General features: G+C 47.3%; 1 protein-coding gene across 2 annotated transcripts in view; it reads right to left on the bottom strand.

Moving 5' to 3' along the window:
* The window catches only part of QRICH2 (glutamine rich 2), a 52,625-nt gene extending 43,064 nt beyond the window's left edge, over positions 1–9,561 (bottom strand). For both annotated transcript variants that reach the window (XM_050919235.1, XM_050919234.1), the window contains exons 1-2: positions 8,613–9,561; positions 194–298 (exon numbers count right to left, since the gene is read on the bottom strand). In XM_050919235.1, the coding sequence (XP_050775192.1) occupies positions 194–298; positions 8,613–9,134 (627 nt within the window). In that variant the 5' untranslated portion in view covers positions 9,135–9,561. The remainder of the gene's footprint in view (positions 1–193; positions 299–8,612) is intronic.
* Between the last annotated feature and the right edge of the window lie 7,699 nt (positions 9,562–17,260).

The raw sequence follows: 17,260 nt of genomic DNA, 5'->3' as shown, positions 1-17,260 counted from the left end.
AGCTCCACCGGACCCGCGGGATCAGTGTGGGAGGCGGCGAAATGGCCAAGCGCCTAGGGCGCAAGAAACCCTGGCGCCAGTCCTGACTAGGGGATGTTGGTGCCTCAGGGGTGGAAGGAGAAGGCTTGGCACTCCCCTCACCAGGGAGCGTGACCAGTCTGACTCTGCTCTGTGGGCAAAGGCCCACACTCACCAAGTCAAGTTTCTCCTTGATGTTTTCGAGGCCCTCGTTCATATGGAAATTGGCTGCCTTCACGCCATTGACCTCATTCAGCAGATCCTGGAACAGAGCCATGGCCTGGAACAGACAGAGGAGCGAATTTAGGGCCACAAGAACACCTGGTACGCCCCAGTGATGATGCTAGGAAGGGCAGCAGGGCCTAGCAAATTGGACAAGAGGCAGGGAGCGATCATTCCCGGCTCTGCCACTGACTGGCTGTGTGACCTGCGGCAGGGCATTCCCCTGTTTGCATGGGTATCGGGTTTGTATAATTTTTGGTGGTGCCCAGAATGAGTTGAAGCAGAACTGTCCCATCTCTATGGACGGCTCTGAAAATATAAGCCCAAATGTTGGTAGAGCCAGGCTCACGTTCCTGAATATTGGTGGAGCATGGGACCACGGGCCCATGTAACTCGCCGCCTATACCTGTCTGTCTCAGTTTCCTTAGCTTTATATTTAGCAGGGAGAATAATACCCACCTATCTGGCTGAGGAGATGGACACAGGGAGGGGCCAGGGGATGGACTCTGTTAGGCGAGCTCCAGCTGCCAACCGAGTGTGGATGGTGCCGAGGGGCTTGCCAGGGAGCCAGCTTAAACAGGTGGGAGCTGGGGCCAAAAGCTTCCAGGACAGAACAACACAGCAGCTCCACCCAGAGCATCCTTCCCAACAGGGAGCTGGACACAGGGAGGGGCTCAGCAGAGCTTCTCCTTTTACTCCCCAAGTAAGTAACAACTTATAATGAATAAATTAATTAAGCCTGGCAGCCCCACACCTCCAGGCAGACCAATGATCCGCTAGATTAACCAGAAGGGTTAAATGAAAGCACCAGCCTGGCCCTCCTCCCCCCACTCCCCCCGTCAGCGCATTTCCAGACAGGGGGTAAATCTCATTGCATTGGGTACCTAACTGAGTGTGAACAGATCAAGTGCAGACATGCCCTGCGGTCTATGCCAGGACACCGTGATGTGCGAGCATTCACTGTTCATTAGCTTGCTGCCTTCCCATTTTAGCTTGGACTCTGCAGACTTCTCCTTCCAGATTGGGTACTATACGCTTCTCCCTCTGGTACTGTTGTCCTGCCCACACAATATCCTTAATTCTATAGCTTTTGCCACAAAAACTGCCTGTGATACACAAATACTGGGATCAAAAACTTCCCTGATGTTGTGCTCAACAGCTGGTGCCAAATACCCGTGAGTGGCTTAACTATTCATTAGCTGGACGTGGCCTTTCACACAGAGCACTTGACCACAGCAAAGTCAAACCAGGACTCTCACAGTAAACGGGCAACGTCTGCTACAGTAGCTCTATCTCATGGTTAGAGTGGGGAGAGTGGGGGCGGGAGATTTGGGATATGCCACTGACTCACCAAACAGCTTGCCAAAGGCCACGCAATCTCCCCATGCCTCAGTTTTTTCATCTGTAAAATGGGGATAGTGATATTTACCTACAGCTGCGAGGCAATGATGTTTGGAAAGTGCTTTGAGATCAGCTGGAAGCTGCTGGGGACATTGCAAAGCGTAAAAGCAGACTGTGCTAAGCTGCTTGCAGCTGGAAAGTGTTCTCGGCATAAGATATGCCAAGTTACTTGAGTTGCCCTCACCTCACCACCTCCAACCTGGATAATAAATGACCTAGGCCACAGGGTTGTTGGCACTGTCCCGCTTTCCCCCTGCCAGTGGACTGGATGCTCACCTCTCCTTGGAACTCCAGCATTAGAGGGTTGTTCCCTTTGAATCCCATTAACCAAGGCTCTCAGCTGTGCAGATCTTTAGTAGAACATTGACCAGGGATCAACCACGCCGCTCGGCATCTTATTAACAAGCATAGTTCTACAACAACACTGTACATCCACATAGCATTGCTCAGTGCGGTGTTTCCCAGTGATTTACAAACAGCCTCGTCTCATCCCCGCCAAGAGCAGAGGACATTATCCTCCATTTTACAGATGGGCAAAATGAAGCACCAAGAGGGTCAAGTGACTTGCTCAAGGTCACATGATGACTCCATGGCAAAAGCAGGAATGGAACCCAGGTGTCCTGACATATGTTCTAACTATTGGAGCCCCCCTGTCTCCCAATTAATGCTGAGCACTTCTGAAGATTAAAAGGGCCAGGTATTAGATACACACCTATGACAAAAACAATGATTCAACAACAGGAGCAACTGGAGAGTTACATTCACTAGGGCTGGAGGGCGAATGTGAGCAGTTATCCACGTGGTAGCCAATTCCCCCAGCAGAGCCAGCACAAAAATGATGTATCCTTTGCAGTCCCACTTAAACTCTCAAAATAAAACATAAGTTGTGCATAGGTATTGTGCTGAGTCCGCTGCACGGGGTTGAGTTCCACCCTATTGTATGGGGTTTACAAACTGCCCTCGCAACACCTGGAAATTCCAATCTCTTGACCAGAAAATGTTTTCTTTTATCTTGGGGTTCTGTGCTGTCATCCGTCAGCAGCTCACACTGATCATCACACTGACATTTTATTTCCATTAACCCGGCACAAGTAAGATCAATCCATAAAATCATTTAAAAAAAGAAAAAAAGTCAGGCCCAAGGTGCTGAGCATTCTCAATTCTCCTTGGCTTCACTGAGGATGCTCACGCAGCAGCCTGCTGCAGGCTCTCTGTGCCTCACAGAATGGGACCCTTATGTCCTAGCTGAAATGCTGCTCTTGGCTCAAACTAGCAGCAACCCCGGTTTACACTCAGATGGCTTAAGGTGTCAGCGCTGTACTCAGACTGATGGGGAATATCGACGTTCTCACAAATATTAGATCATTCAGGAGATGAATTGGAAACCAGAGCCCAGCTCCTACCCATCACAATGGGAATGCTTTGGTTTTTTATTTAACGTGACCCTCCCGAGGCAGCGCTGGCAAATAATTAAACATTTACAGCCTGCCATATTGGATTGCAGTAACCGTGCTACAAGAGCCTGGGTGCTGATTTAATGCTCTGAGAAGGAGCTGTGTATCAGCCACAAAAAAAGGCTCATTATCTCGTCAAAGCAGTTCCTTTTCCCTCCCAATATGCTACACAGAGGGATGAATAATTCAGCCGGGACTTGCTTTAACCTTGTGGTTCAACTCTTCCCCTATCACTGCTGCAATTGCTCCTGCTTTGGAGGCATTCTCTGGCCATGGCTTTTCCTTTCGCCACATTTGATCACTATCCTAAAGACAGCCTGCTAGCGCCTGAAGCACAGCTCACTAGGCTCTGCTGGGTACGCGCAAGATCCGCGCTGGCTGGCCTCCATGACAAGATCTGCTCCCCATGCTGGTCTAAAGCAGACAGTCCACGCTGCCGCTTCTGAGACTGTGAATTTCAGCCAACCATTCTGTCAGCAAACTCTGCTAATAAGCAGGGGTGGCATTCTTCTCCCCATGCCGCATGAGGCCTACGCATCACCTACGTCCTCAACATAAGTGATGCCAGTCCCGCTGCACAAGGGCCAGTTGCCTCCTCAGAGCACGCTCATAACTTTCTCCACCAGGGAACTTTCTCCACCTAGATCACACAAACCGATGGCAGGGAACAGAGAGGGAGGTTCACCTGGCACAATGTGTTACCCTTGCAGAGACGCTGTCTGCACCAGGAGCTTCCTCTTTGTGACAAACACTCACAGCTCTGCAAAACAGGCAGAACCTAGGATATTAATGTGCCCCCCTCTGCTCCAACCAGCCCATGGTGTCACACCCTCTTCCCCTATGCCAGAGCCCAGCGGGCTCCCCAGCTCAGTGTAGGGCTTGGAAGAATCCCAATTTTGTGGAATGGTCCTAGGCATAACATGGGACTGTGAGGCCAAGGGCCATCCAGGTGCATCAATTTGGTTCCTAGGCAGAACCAGCCGAGCACAGAACCTGCTCTGGGATAAGACCTAACAACCAGGTCCTCCCCCATCCCAAACACTCTGTACAGGGGGAAAGGAAGGGAAAATCCATTGTCCAGTGACAGATGGAGAAAAGGAGGAGGGATGGGGGTAGACGGGGCTATGGAATCTAGGGACTGCAATAATAACCTTGTTGAGCTCCCTGCAAGCCCTAAATCCTACCCTGACTCATGCTGCATGAATTTTGGACTGTGATGGGAGCTGGAAGGGCAGAGCACCTCCAATCTACAATAGTCAGTAGTATCTTGCTGAATGTGCAAGACAGAAGCAGTAGGATAACCAGCACCTGACGCTGTGAGATGCTGAAAGCCATGGGAAATGAGGGCACATAGCACTTTTGTCCATCTTTTGTCAATATCTGTTTAACTCAGATGCATGAGAAATACCTGGGAGAACAAGAGGTCTCTGCTAAAGAGTCAAACCCTTAAACCCTTAGATGAAGGACTTAGAAAGGTCATAATCCACACTGAGGACCTCCAATGAATCCTCTCGCAAAAGCACGGACTTAAACATGTTTGAGATTTCTAAGAGGACGGCAAGCGGAAAAACTCAGACATTTTCACCCGCCTTCCCTCATCCCCAACCCTTCAGAACTTCTTTATCCATACTAAGGAAGCAAAGCAGGCCCAACACTCCCAGTTGCCCTCCTCCATTTGAATATTACCTTCCCTTCATCACCACTCCACATACATTTAATTATCACTTGGCCAACCCTACACATTTAGCTCTATACATCTTCTTTCTGAGTCAGCTCCTCCAGGCCACGGGTCCGTTTTTTGTTCTTCTCCTGTCATAAACATACAGCTAAGGGTAGCATAAAATCCCTCCTTTACCTGTAAGGAGTTAAGAAGCTCAAATAACCTGGTTGGCCCCTGACCAAAAGGACCAATAAGAGAAGAAGATACTTTCAAATCTGTGGGGGAAGGTTTTGCTTGTGGTCTCTTTGTTGTTCTCTCTTGGACAGAGAGGAACTAGGGCAGGAAAAAAAAAAAGTCATCTCCTAAAACCTTACCTGAAATAGAATCATAGAATCATCGAATATAAGGGTTGGAATCTAAGGTTACAAAAATTGTAAGGAAAGCAAGAAAATGCGTTAGATTATCTTTTGTATTAACTTGCGAATTTTCCCTACGCTCAGAGGGAGGTTTATTCCTGTTTTTTGTAACTCTAAAGTTGAGCCTAGAGAGGAATCCTCTGTGTTTTAAATCTTTTAATTACCCTGTAAAATTACCTTCCATCTTGATTTTACAGAGGTGCTTCTTTTACTTTTTTCTTTATAATAAAGTTCCGCTTTTAAGACCCAGATTAGTTTTTAGTGTCCTAAAAACCCAAGGGTCTGGTCTGTGCTCACTTGGTTAACCTATTGGTTGGTATATTATTCTCAAGCCTCCCCAGGAAAGGGGATGAAGGGACATGGGGGGGATATTTTGGGGAAACAGGAACTCTAAGTGGTCCTTTTCCTGAATCTTGGTCTAAATCACTTGGTGGTGGCAGCAACACCATCCAAGGGCAAGGAAAGGATTTGTGCCTTGGGGAAGTTTTTAACCTAAGCTGGTAGAAACAAGCTTAGGGGTCTTTCATGCGGGTCCCCACATTTGCACCCCAGAGTTCAGAGTGGGGAGGGAACCCTGACATCTCCCAATTCCCCCTAGCTTGTAACTGTCCTTCTGGTACTAAGGAACGCAAAGTGACCCCAGTATCCCAGATATGGTTGTGCTACTGCTGCCTAGGGAGGGAATATTACACAGCCCTGTTCCATGACACCTTTGTCCTTTCTATGGTCACATCCTACTGATTGGTCCAGGCTGCACTGCCAGCGCATCCCATGAGTTGGAATGTGGAGAGGCTGCTCTAAAAAGAACAAGTTATTCCTTGTGCCCCCATAAGAGCCCACCTTTCTCCTCTCTTTTTACTCCCTGTCCCGATTTTCGATTGCAGTACAGATGTTCCCCTTTCAGTGGGGAAAATCCCCAGGGTTTTCCCCTACTGAGCCTATAAAACATGCTGGTATCCTTGGCCTTAGAACAGAACCACAGGTCCCTCTGGCACACCACTCCAGCTCCTTAGCCAGCCTCCCACCTCCTGGAATGGCAAGAATTAACTTGGCAACACTACAGCCCGTCCTGAGCGAGAGGGGAGGAAAAGAAAACGGCTAGAATCTGAACTCAAACCACTTTCAGGGAGCCCCAGGCTCTGAGGGGGAGAGCAGACACCCTGGAGGTGATATTATTTGCCTACAAGAGGAAGCATAACTCCGACAGAACAACTACATGGTCTCAGGCAGCCCCCTGGGGTATCTGTGCCATGGTAGATCTGCCACTAATGCACATGGAGTGAGCAAAAGATCCGAGGGCAGAGGTAAGTCAGGGGACAGAGATGGGGGAAAATATTACTCCCTCGCTCGTAAACTGACAGCATCACATGGAACTAACTTCATCAGCCCAGAGCATATCTGGCAATACATCTGCCATGATTTCAATGTAAGTCCTCCCTTCTCCTCTCCCCCCGACTCCAATGGAAACTCTGTATGTGCTCTGACCGCAGGGTATGACCCCTCAGAGAGACACGGGCCCAATTTCTTTGAATGCTATTGGAATCCTAGAATAGAAAATGCCACTTGCACCGGGGCGGCAGAAATGGGGGTGCAGGTGGGGAGCAGGAACAGGGAAATATTGTGGAGGCCACTGCTGTGAGGCCTAGGAGCCAGGAAGCAGGTAGTGGGACCCATCGGGGCTGGAATGAGTCAGGGAGCAGGTAGGAACCCCTGGGCTGGGACCCTCCTTCCCAGCTTATAGCCAGCTGCCTGCCCCCACCCTGCCAAGTGTGAGTACCTCTCCTCACTTCCCCTGTTGTCCCTCTGCCCCCCCTTTGCAGGGCTTTTCTCCCTCCCTTCCACTTTGCACCTCTATAGTTTCCTTGTGACCAAGGACATCAAAGCATTTCATTACATTAAATTAAGCACTCCAACTACCTGTGAAGTAGGTAAGTGAGATCACCTACAGGTTCTGGATGTGGAAACTGAGGCACGGAGCAGCCAAGGGCTGGATTTTTAGAGGTGCTGAGAACTCAGTTCTGCTGAAGTGAAGAGGAGCTGCAGGCTCTTAGCACTTCTGAAAGCATTAGGTCCTTGAAAATTTGCTAGAGGTCACATAGGAAGACTGTAGAGCAGAGCTGGAAACAGCACAGTGATCCCACCTCTAAATGTATTAAACCATTCTGCCTCTTAAAAGCATACAGCACAACTGGCAATCAGGGCTGACAAGAGGGATGGAGAGGGGGAACAACTGCACTGGGGCTCCAAACTCAGGGGCCCCCCAAAATGACTAACATCTGTGTAAATAAAGAAATGGGAGGCGTGGAGCCCCAACAAACATGATGCACTAGGCCCCCAAACTTCTCTTGATGGGACTGCTCCCAATTCAGGAGTAGCTCATTTGTCAACAGTGTCTAACGGAGGTCTACACAGATCACTGACAAAGGACAATAAAAGGTCACAAAGGAGAACATGGGCTCTACATTCCCTAGACTGAAGATAAAATGAACGAAAACAAGAATACACCCTTTGTTAAAACTATGGCGTGTGTTAAATGAGCAACTCCCTGATCGTCCCCATCCAGCACTTTAATTAAATGGGTAGCAGCAATCAGGACTTTATTTCTCTTGAAACCTTAGAGGAATCAGTGCAGAGATGCTCTTGTAAAATTCATGCAACTAGTCACAGCTGTAATAAGAACTGCGTAACACCTGGTCATGGTTTTCCCTGTTATCCAGCCTTGAAAATACACGCCAGATCACAACTCCCATAACAACATGCAACGTAAATAACACTGGACGAAGCATGTAAAAGATCATTGGAGACTGGCCCTGAGGATTCAGAAAATATTTCCTTTCTTATAGTTTAGCTCCAATCCTAACACAGTGAGAGTATTAAAAATGACTAATTTCTACATGAGACACAAGGTGGGAGAGGTAATATCTTTTCTTGGCCCAACATCTGTTGGTGAGAAACAAGCTTTCTGGTTACGCGAACTCTTCTTCAGGTCACGATTTCCAAGTCTCTTTCATATGTCCACAAACCTCTCAATGTCCTTCACTTTAGACCCTAACTTACCAACATTTTGCACAAATTTGGAGTCTTGTTGCTTATTATAGGAAATTATTTTGATCAAACTATAAAATAAATAAAATAATACCACCAAGAACTAATATAGAACACAGATCTGGTAATGAGTGCTATATAAGGAACTTAAAACAGAGCAATTATCTACTACTTTTCTTCCAACAGGCTCAAGACCCTTTATAAGGGTGGAGATTAACTCCATTTTCTAGGTGGGGAAACAGAGGCACAAAGGGGTAAAGTGAGTGACTTGCTCAAAGTCAAACAGCAAGTCAGTAGCAGAGGCAAGGCTATAGCATATATTTGCCAGTTCTCAGATCTGGGCTCTCACCACTGGACGTGTTGCCTCCTCACAACTTAAGGAATGGAAAGATTTACCTTGGAGATGCCAGTCTCATTAGCTTCTATCTTTTTCTTCATTTGCATCATTTGCCACATGTCGGCCACAGCAGAGCCATTCGGAGAGCCGCTCTTGGTCCTTTCCAGCAAGTCTGTCCCAGAAGGCAATTTTTCCAGGGCAGCCATTTGCTTCTCAAGCCCTTGAACCTGTTCCCCTATTCCATGGATCTGAGATTTCACCCCATGCACCTGAGTCTCCACTCCAATCACCTTGGCCTCCACGCCATGCACCTGAGCGGCCACCCCAATGACCTTCTTCTCTAAGTCAGCATAGGGTAAGTCTTCTGACTCATCGCACTTGCCCCTCCTCTCTTTCTCCTGCAAAGGTGCAGGTTCCGGGGGCATAGGTTTCTCATCATGCATCTCCGCTTTGACATCCTGCAGGTTGAGTTGTTTAATGATGGCATGGAGCAAAGTGTGGAGGGCATTAAAATTGACCACCCCGATCTCCGGCGTCCCGATGGAGAGGTCAGCCAATTCCAACAAGGTGATCAGAGCCATTGCCCCCCAACTTCAACTCCTGCCTGGTATCTGATGCTGTTAGCTTCTCATTCAAATATAAAGTTATTCTTCCCCCCCACCCCAACAGAGCTAAGGACTTGAGCCCATGGGCTCAAATACGTTTCTCTTCTTCGCCTTGTGAGTTATTAAGGAAACAGTTAAAATCAATCCAGGCTGCTCGATCTTCTTCCCACAAGCCCAGCTCAGCTACACACTCCATCGAATAGCAATTTCCCAGGGAATTTTCCTTCCAGGGATTTTCCCCCAGCCTTTTTAAAGTTATTTATTTATTGAATTAAATTTCCCTCGACCTGTCTAGGCCTGATCCTCTTGCCCCCCGCCCCCTCCCTCCTGGGCTAATGCCCCTGTCTCAGACACCTGCCGCTGCCATGCCTGACTATGGGCAGAAGCAGGGACCAGGATGCTGTCAGCCAAGCAGGGCCATCTCCACTGGGACACACCAACCCCTTTGCCTCGGACCCGCCCCTTTCGCCCTTTCATTGGCTACCGAACACACCGCCCCACCGCCGGATTGGCCACAGCGGCTGCCCATGTGCCTTTGTTTACATCAGCGGGTTCTGATAGCTACATTGTAGCGTCTGGAGTTGCTAGGCAGGGACGCAACGCCCCCTAGACGTTCTGTGGCTCATTGCGCCTAGGGAAGTAGTCCGCCACCCTTCCAAGGCTGAACTGAAGAGGGTCTGAAAGGCAGGGGGAAGCGCTGGGTCCTGGCCCTCCTCCTGGCCGGATTTGAAGGGTTAGGGCTAGGGGGTTGCAGTGGGCCTTTGCCTCTGCCTGCCTCCAGAAACAGGTGGGTAGGGAGGGCGTTAATCTGGGGAATGGGCTGGCTGGGGGTTGGAGTGATGGGCAGGCAGCCTGGCTGCTGAGCTGGGAAGAAGGGGCCCTGGCTGTGGAGGACAGAAGGGGCACTGGGTAGGCGGTGGAGAGGCTCTGGAGGAGCGGGCAGGGGCACTGGAGCAATTTGCACAGTGGTAGTGCTGAGAACCATTAAACCAAACTGTAAACCCTGCCGATCAGGGAAATCACTTCAAGCCAGTTCCAGCACCTATGGGAGTGGGCTAGCTGGGGCTGCAGGAGGCCGGGCCCTAGCTGGTTTAGCTGCAGGGCCACCCTTCGGTAAAACTCAGCAGCCTCGCCTCATTGTAGGGACAGCACAGCAGACTGGCATGGAGGGTGACCTTAGCCTGACATTGCTGAGTATGTCAGACTTTACCCATAGAGTGAACTGCTCCTCCACGCTGGCTCCTGAATACGAACCACCTCCTGAACGGCCCAGAAGGCTCGGTGTGACCTTGCAAAAATAAAACTCAAGGAACTAGCCTTACAAAGTAAATTCATAGGTGGCTCAATGTTGAGTTTCTGTGACAAATTCACACAACCTAAGAGCAACAGAAATTTGGTCTGCTGATTTTCTGCCCACCCCCCCCCCGCCCCCCCATTAATGGAAGCCAGTTGTTACTCAGTAAAACACAATCCTGGCTCATTTGCAACCCAGACCTTGCAGCACTGGGAACCCGACTATAGTGACTGCAGCAGCTTATTATCCACATGGAGGGAAATGCAAGAAGTAAACAAAGAGCATAAGGAGTGAAAAATAAAATACATTCTAGAAATACTTTGTGTGTCAATAAGCGAGGATTATTCGTATACAAGCAAAACTGTACATTTAAAATATTTTTATTATTTTGCACTGAGCCCAACCTCATTATGCTAGGCACAGTACAAACACAAGAGAGTCTCAGACTCAAAGAGTTTATAGTCTAATTAGAAGAGACAAAAGGTGTGGGAAAGGGATACAAAATATCAGCGTAAGACTGAGAACAGAGGGAAAGAGAGATGAGGTTAGTGACTACCCCAAGTTCACAAAATCCCAGTCTCCTGCCTCCCAGTTCAGTGCATTAACCACTAGACCATCCCTTCCTCTCTAAAGTGTGCTATTTTAAAAACTAAGCATGGGGGTGGGTGTGGGGATAATCACATAACTCACCATCGGCTAATTTGATCAAACTCAAAGGTTGGTGCATGTTTCTCAGGTGCAGCAGTTACTTTCTGCAAATATAAATCCAATTAATGAAAACCTTGTTTAAAATTGGAATTGCCAGACTGGGTCAGACCAGCAGTTCACCTAGGCTAGTGGTTCTCAAACCGAGGTCCAGGGAAGATGCCAAACCTGTGGAAAAAAAAGCAAAAATTGGGCTTGTTTTTTGGCTTAATTGGCTTGTTGGCTAGTTTTTGGCTTATAGCTTGTTTAACTTGGTTTTTTTGTGATCAGCTCCCGCAAGCAGGGGCCAGGGGGGAGGGGGGCAAGCAGGGGAGAGATTTGAGGTGCACAGCGGTCCCACTACGTCCCAGACTGCACACCAGGGGGATCTAGTCACATAGAGTGTTAGGGTTCTTAAAGATTAGCTTGTTTTGCCCTTGTTTTGAAATGGGATTAGCTTGAGTTTTGGCTTACTGTGAAAGTTGGCAACTGTGGTCCGGGGCCACCAAGCCGGGTCAGCATTAGACTTGCTAGGGCCCAGGGTAGAAAGCTGAAGCCTCACCATATGGGGCTGAAGCCCAGGACCCTGAGCCCCATCACCTGGGTCTGAAGCCAAAGCCTGAGCAATGTAGCTTTGTGGGGGGCCTCTGTGGCATTGGGTCCGAGGCAGTTGCCCTGGTTGCTAGCCCTTAACACCAGCCCTGGCTTTTATATGCAGAAAACCAGATACTGTGGCACATGTGGGCTGTGCAGTTTTTATAGCATGGTGTGTGAGGGGGTGGGGAGCGGCCCTCAGAAAGAAAAAAGTTGAGAACCCCTGATCTAGGCCAACATACTGTCTCCAACAGGGGGCAGTAGCAGCTGTGTCGCAGGAAATAGCCCTACACTTAGGAGTTAACTATTTCCCCAGGGAAAGTTTCTTCCTAGTCCCCAAGAGGCTGGGTTATGACCCAAAATTTAAGTGTTTATATGTTCCAGGTAATAATTGGAGATATACCAATCTCCTAGAACTGGAAGGGACCTTGAAAGGTCATTGAGTCCAGCCCTCTGCCTTCACTAGCAGGACCAATTTTTGCCCCAGCTCCCGAAGTGGCCCCCTCAAGGACTGAACTCACAATCCTGGGTTTAGCAGGCCAATGCCCAAATCACTGAGCTATCCCTCCCTGCTTCTTTAAGCATCCTGGTGGTTTGTGTTTGTTTTTTAATATTGTAACTAGGCCTGCATACCACATAAATGCCTTGTCCTTTTTTGAATATTACTGATCTCTTGGCATTATGAGATCCTGTGGCAATGAGTCCCACAGTAATTTTGTGCTGAGTGAAAGAATAGACTGTATTATCAGAAAACATGCTTTGACAGTTTCTCCATGATGACAGGCATATAGGATTCACAGCATCACATCAGTATCCCTCCTAACTTGGGTATTTTGTCTCAAAGTATCTTCTACGCTGGTAAAAATATCACTTCATCCACTGCGGCAGTAGTCAGCTCTGCACTGGAACACAGCAGCTGTCTAGCAGTGCAGATCAATTTAGGACAGGAAGTAAATGCTGTAACTGTATCCATTTGAAAGCACAGGACATTCGTTTAGGTAAACAGATTGAAATCACCAAATTAGAATTTGGCCAGGATAGTGATGTTAATCGATTACTCTTATGAGATAAGCCATGGCCTGCCCGCTGGGCACTGTGAGGAATTACCGTATTGTTCTGAACCAGCTATAACTTGGCACTAGTTTTAGGATAATGCTCCCAAAACTCAGTCAGTGGTAGTGTTCCTGTGCTTGTAACCCCAGCACAACTTTCTCCAGCATGACAGTTATTCCCGTGGATGGGAATCTTCCAAGGGTAGAGGCCTGACCCTATACCACTTGAAGTCAACTAAAGTTTTACAATTGACTTCCACGAACTTTGGCTCAGGCCCTTCCCACGTAAGGCTGGACAGTGTAGTTCAGTTTCTTCCAGAAGGACCGTTCTCCTGGACAGTGAAAATGATGCATTTAGTAATGTGATGGGGGAAAATATTTTCAGAGACATTCCAACTATTTTCCTGGCTCCAATCCCACTTGTCATTTTAACCTTACGACAGTCTTCCATGAGTCGTCATCCCTTCTGGTTGCTAGGTAAGAGCAAAGCTGAGGGAAGAGTTGTGATAGGATGTGTGTTTTTATATCCGCTCCATCCAGGCCCAAGACAGGGAACAGTTATTCTGTGCACACATGGATTAACAGAGCTAGGGCCATAAACATTGATAGGAACGTTGATAGGGGCTTCCATTTTCAGTTTTCCCCAAGACTAGAACCCGTTAGCTTCAACACAGAATGAAAGATGCACAGATGCCAGCCTCACTCACATGGAGTATTATGGAATGAATGCAAACCAAACATTCTGGCCCTACCGCACATGCGAGGAGCCAGCCAGATTCTAGCTTAAGTAACTCCCCTCATAAAGGTATTACATGAAGTGCTCTTTAAATCTCATTTCCATCTTGTATCAAGGCCGTCCAGGCTAAGACAGATCCCAACTGGGTTATTACTTTCAATGCATTAAAACAGTCTGCCAGTGGTTTTATCAGGACAGAGCCTCAACATCCAGCAGATGTCAGCACACCACATGAAACGGAGGTGAGGTCTATACTCAGTGAGGGAAAGCACTTACCCCCACTTATGAATATCCATTGTAGAGTAATGTTGAGTTCTGACAGCTGCTTGCTTGCAGCCCTCCCAAGAGAGAGGGGACAGGGGATACAGAGGCTTCAGTCTTTTCTGTTCTTCTAACAAGACTGGTCATCCATAGCACAGAGAGGTTGCAGAAAAGTAGAAGGGGAAACGAATCTCTTTTCTACAAATGGAACTATATTAAGGATATTTAAAAAACCAGCAAACCAACCTCACATAGTCCTCAGTGCAGAAGTGCTTGAGCACAAACTGAAGTTTAATGGGGAGTGTGTGTGTGTGAGGGGCAGGTGTTATTCTCTCTAAACTCATGGGCAGGTTTATAACAGACTGAGCCAAAAACTGCCATCTGGACATATCTTCTCCCACCCCTACAACCGAGATTTTGCTAGGTTCAAATGTTTGATCTGAATTTCATTGTCACAGTGGGTCGATGGCCCCAGTCATGATAGTATCTGAGCACCACCCTAATGTTAATGAACTGGTTCTCACAGCAGTCACAGGTAAGGAAATCCTCATTTCCGCAAAGGGGAATGGAGGCACAGAGATTTAGTGTCTTGCCCAAGGTCACAAGTCTTAGTGCAGGGCCCTAAACCTCAGGATGAGCCTTCCCATTTTAACCTGTTTTACAGAAGTAAAAAATAAAATGCTTTGGGGCAGGGACTATAACACATAATATGCAGTTATTAAAATAGCAGTAACTCAGGGGTTTTGGTTAGGAAAAATTCCCCAAGCAGATCTCCCTGGGCAGATTGAAAGGATAGTTCACGATACGTATACCATCACTTTTCATTAGAAGGTGTTTCTTAGGCATTGCTGTTTGTAGAAAACTTTCCAGTCATCCAACACCAAGTCCTCTTCCTAAGATGGAAGCCAACCTGCCCAGAACAAACACTCAGAAGGTGCGATTGACTTCAGACTTCTGCCACTTGCTTGTGTCTTAGCCCAAGGTACCATTCAGTGTAAATCACAGCCCTAAGCCCTATGGCGTTTTTTCTGCACATCCTCTATGCAGTAGATCTGCAGGCACAGCAAAGTCTCCTTAGTGCCATTTGGTGGCTAGGCAGGCAAAGAGCTGCATTGCAGGAACAGCTGGTCGTGCTCACATTGTTGCCTCATCCTTCAGTACCCCACCGCCATTTGTTTCGTGCACCTGTGGCATCTTGTCATTAACCAAGACCATAAGAACGTTAGACACCGTAAAGAGGCTGTCCTAACACCACAAAACCATGACTCCTGATTGGGGCCTCTTGGTGCAGTTTATAGAAATAAGTACCTCCCTCTGAAGAGGGCATTAATTCTGTAGCTTACTGACAACAATTTGAGCATCAATATCACTCATTTATCATGGCATCTTAGAGACTAAGAAATTTGGACAAACTTTTGTGGGCTAAAACCCATGCATCTGATGAAGTGGGTTTTAGTCCATAAAAGCTTATACCCAAATAAATTTGTGAGTCTCTAAGATGCCACAAAGACTCCTTGTTGTTTTTGCTGACACTGACTAACACGGCTACCCCTCTGAAACTGTCATTTATCATGGTAATTTTAGCAGAAACAGGTGCTCAGGGACCATGCACAGAGCCTGTGGAGATAAAATACTGCTTCCATCACCTTCTCAAATATCTGACTCTGTCCTAGACATCACTGTTGCCATGCCTTAATAAAAACTAAAATAAGCGAAGTTTTCTCTCCTGAAGTTTCAGGCTCACCACTTCCATATACTGCATAGATGGCTGGGGAGACAAACTGCACTAATTTAAACAAAGCCTCTTTTATAACAGAGAATTACTGCAGTGAGATCCTTTCCTCTTCCCCTCCATGGTCTTGGTATTTGCTTAGTCACTGAACTGGAAGTTCTCAAGGACGACCATTAGTAGAAGAGAGCAGTAGCCAAGTCTTGTTGAAAAGAAAACACAGATCCCCCCCCCCCCTTTAAAACCGGAAAAGGCTTAAGGCTCCTAACCCAGGTATACTAACAAATGCAGGATCATGCCGTATCAGCTTAACCTATAGCTCTACAGCACGAGGCCTTTGGGGAGGTTACACAAGCCTTAGCATCATATAGTATAAACCACATACATTCGCCCTAACGAGTTCTTTTTTCCTGCATATATTTATGGAAATGACTCAAAGTCACACGCCTTTCCAATAGACATGCAAGTACAGGAAAGACTTATTACTATGAATGAAATCAAAATAAAGCTGCAGCAGTGATTGTCAACATCAGAGTGACGTTTAACCTAGTGCAAAGAAGCTACCCAGGGCCCTTTGCATTACAATAATGTCTGTATGGAAAGTTTAAGTGGCATTTAGTCCCTGGGGTAACTAACTCTTCGGGCTTGTCTACCTGGCGAGTTAGTGCACAGCCAGCCAAAGTTTGAATCTACAGCAAACAAGTCTCAGAGATGGGTCTACAGACTTCGGCTCATGTGATGCTCCTTAGAGCCCATGTGTCTATACAGCAATTTTTAACACTGTAGCGGGAGCCTGAGTGCATTGCCCCAGGCTCAGACTTGCTGCCGCGGGTACCATGCTGCTGTACCATTAAAGAGTCTTGCTCTGCAATCCATTATGTATACTGACCTTTTGAATGGTCCCCATTCAAGTCAAAGGGACCCTACTCAGTGCAAGCAAAGGGTTCAGAATCGTGCCCACATGACCCAGCCAGGCTGATCTGCATGGGTGTATGTAGAGATTAAAACTAGCACCTTTTGTCAGAGGCAAGGAAGACGACAAACCTTGAACTGCAACTGTCTCTACTAATGCTGTTGTCGCTGTAGCAGAGGCCCATTTTCACATTGGGCAGCTCATCCAACATAAACATTAAGAAGTTTGATTGGTTGGAGACTCAAACCCCAGGCAGGATTCCTTGCTCTAGGATCAAGAAGAAAAGCCATGACCGAAATAAATTCCCAGTCATTTGACAGACATTACACCTGCTAGCACAGATGACTTAACACAGGCACCATCTGCAAGGACGGCAGTACAGTTCTTTGCAAAGGCACAAAAGATGTAAAAAATACTTTCTACCCTATGGACTTAAAATAAGTTAGCTGGACTTTGACCCTGTAGAGGATTAGACAGCTGTGACCATGAAATTTAGTAAAGGATATATATATGCTATGGTCTTACTGAATTTGATCTGTTACTGAATGTTTTGCTTTGTAAGAATTTGTCCCCTATTGCTCTGCACTATGATGTGCCTTAGCTCAAAGGAGCTCTAATGGCATTATAATATCATAGGCATCAAATCCATGTGGTGATCATAAGCTTCGTGTGTCACAGAGCTAAAGGACAAAGAAAGGTGCAATGGAACCAATGCAAATAGTGATACTATGCATACTCAGCAGGCTTTTATCTGGGCCATTGGAGTGCTTTTTGCAATAAATTTCAGAGAAACGCTCAGTTGAAAATGTAGAGTTTATTAGCATCCACTCTGGGAATTT

The sequence above is a fragment of the Gopherus flavomarginatus genome, chromosome 12 (genome assembly GCF_025201925.1).
Source record: "Gopherus flavomarginatus isolate rGopFla2 chromosome 12, rGopFla2.mat.asm, whole genome shotgun sequence".
Lineage (NCBI taxonomy): Eukaryota > Metazoa > Chordata > Testudines > Testudinidae > Gopherus > Gopherus flavomarginatus.
The sequence above is the reverse complement of the archived record's forward strand: the minus strand, read 5'-3'. Positions and strand labels throughout refer to the sequence as shown.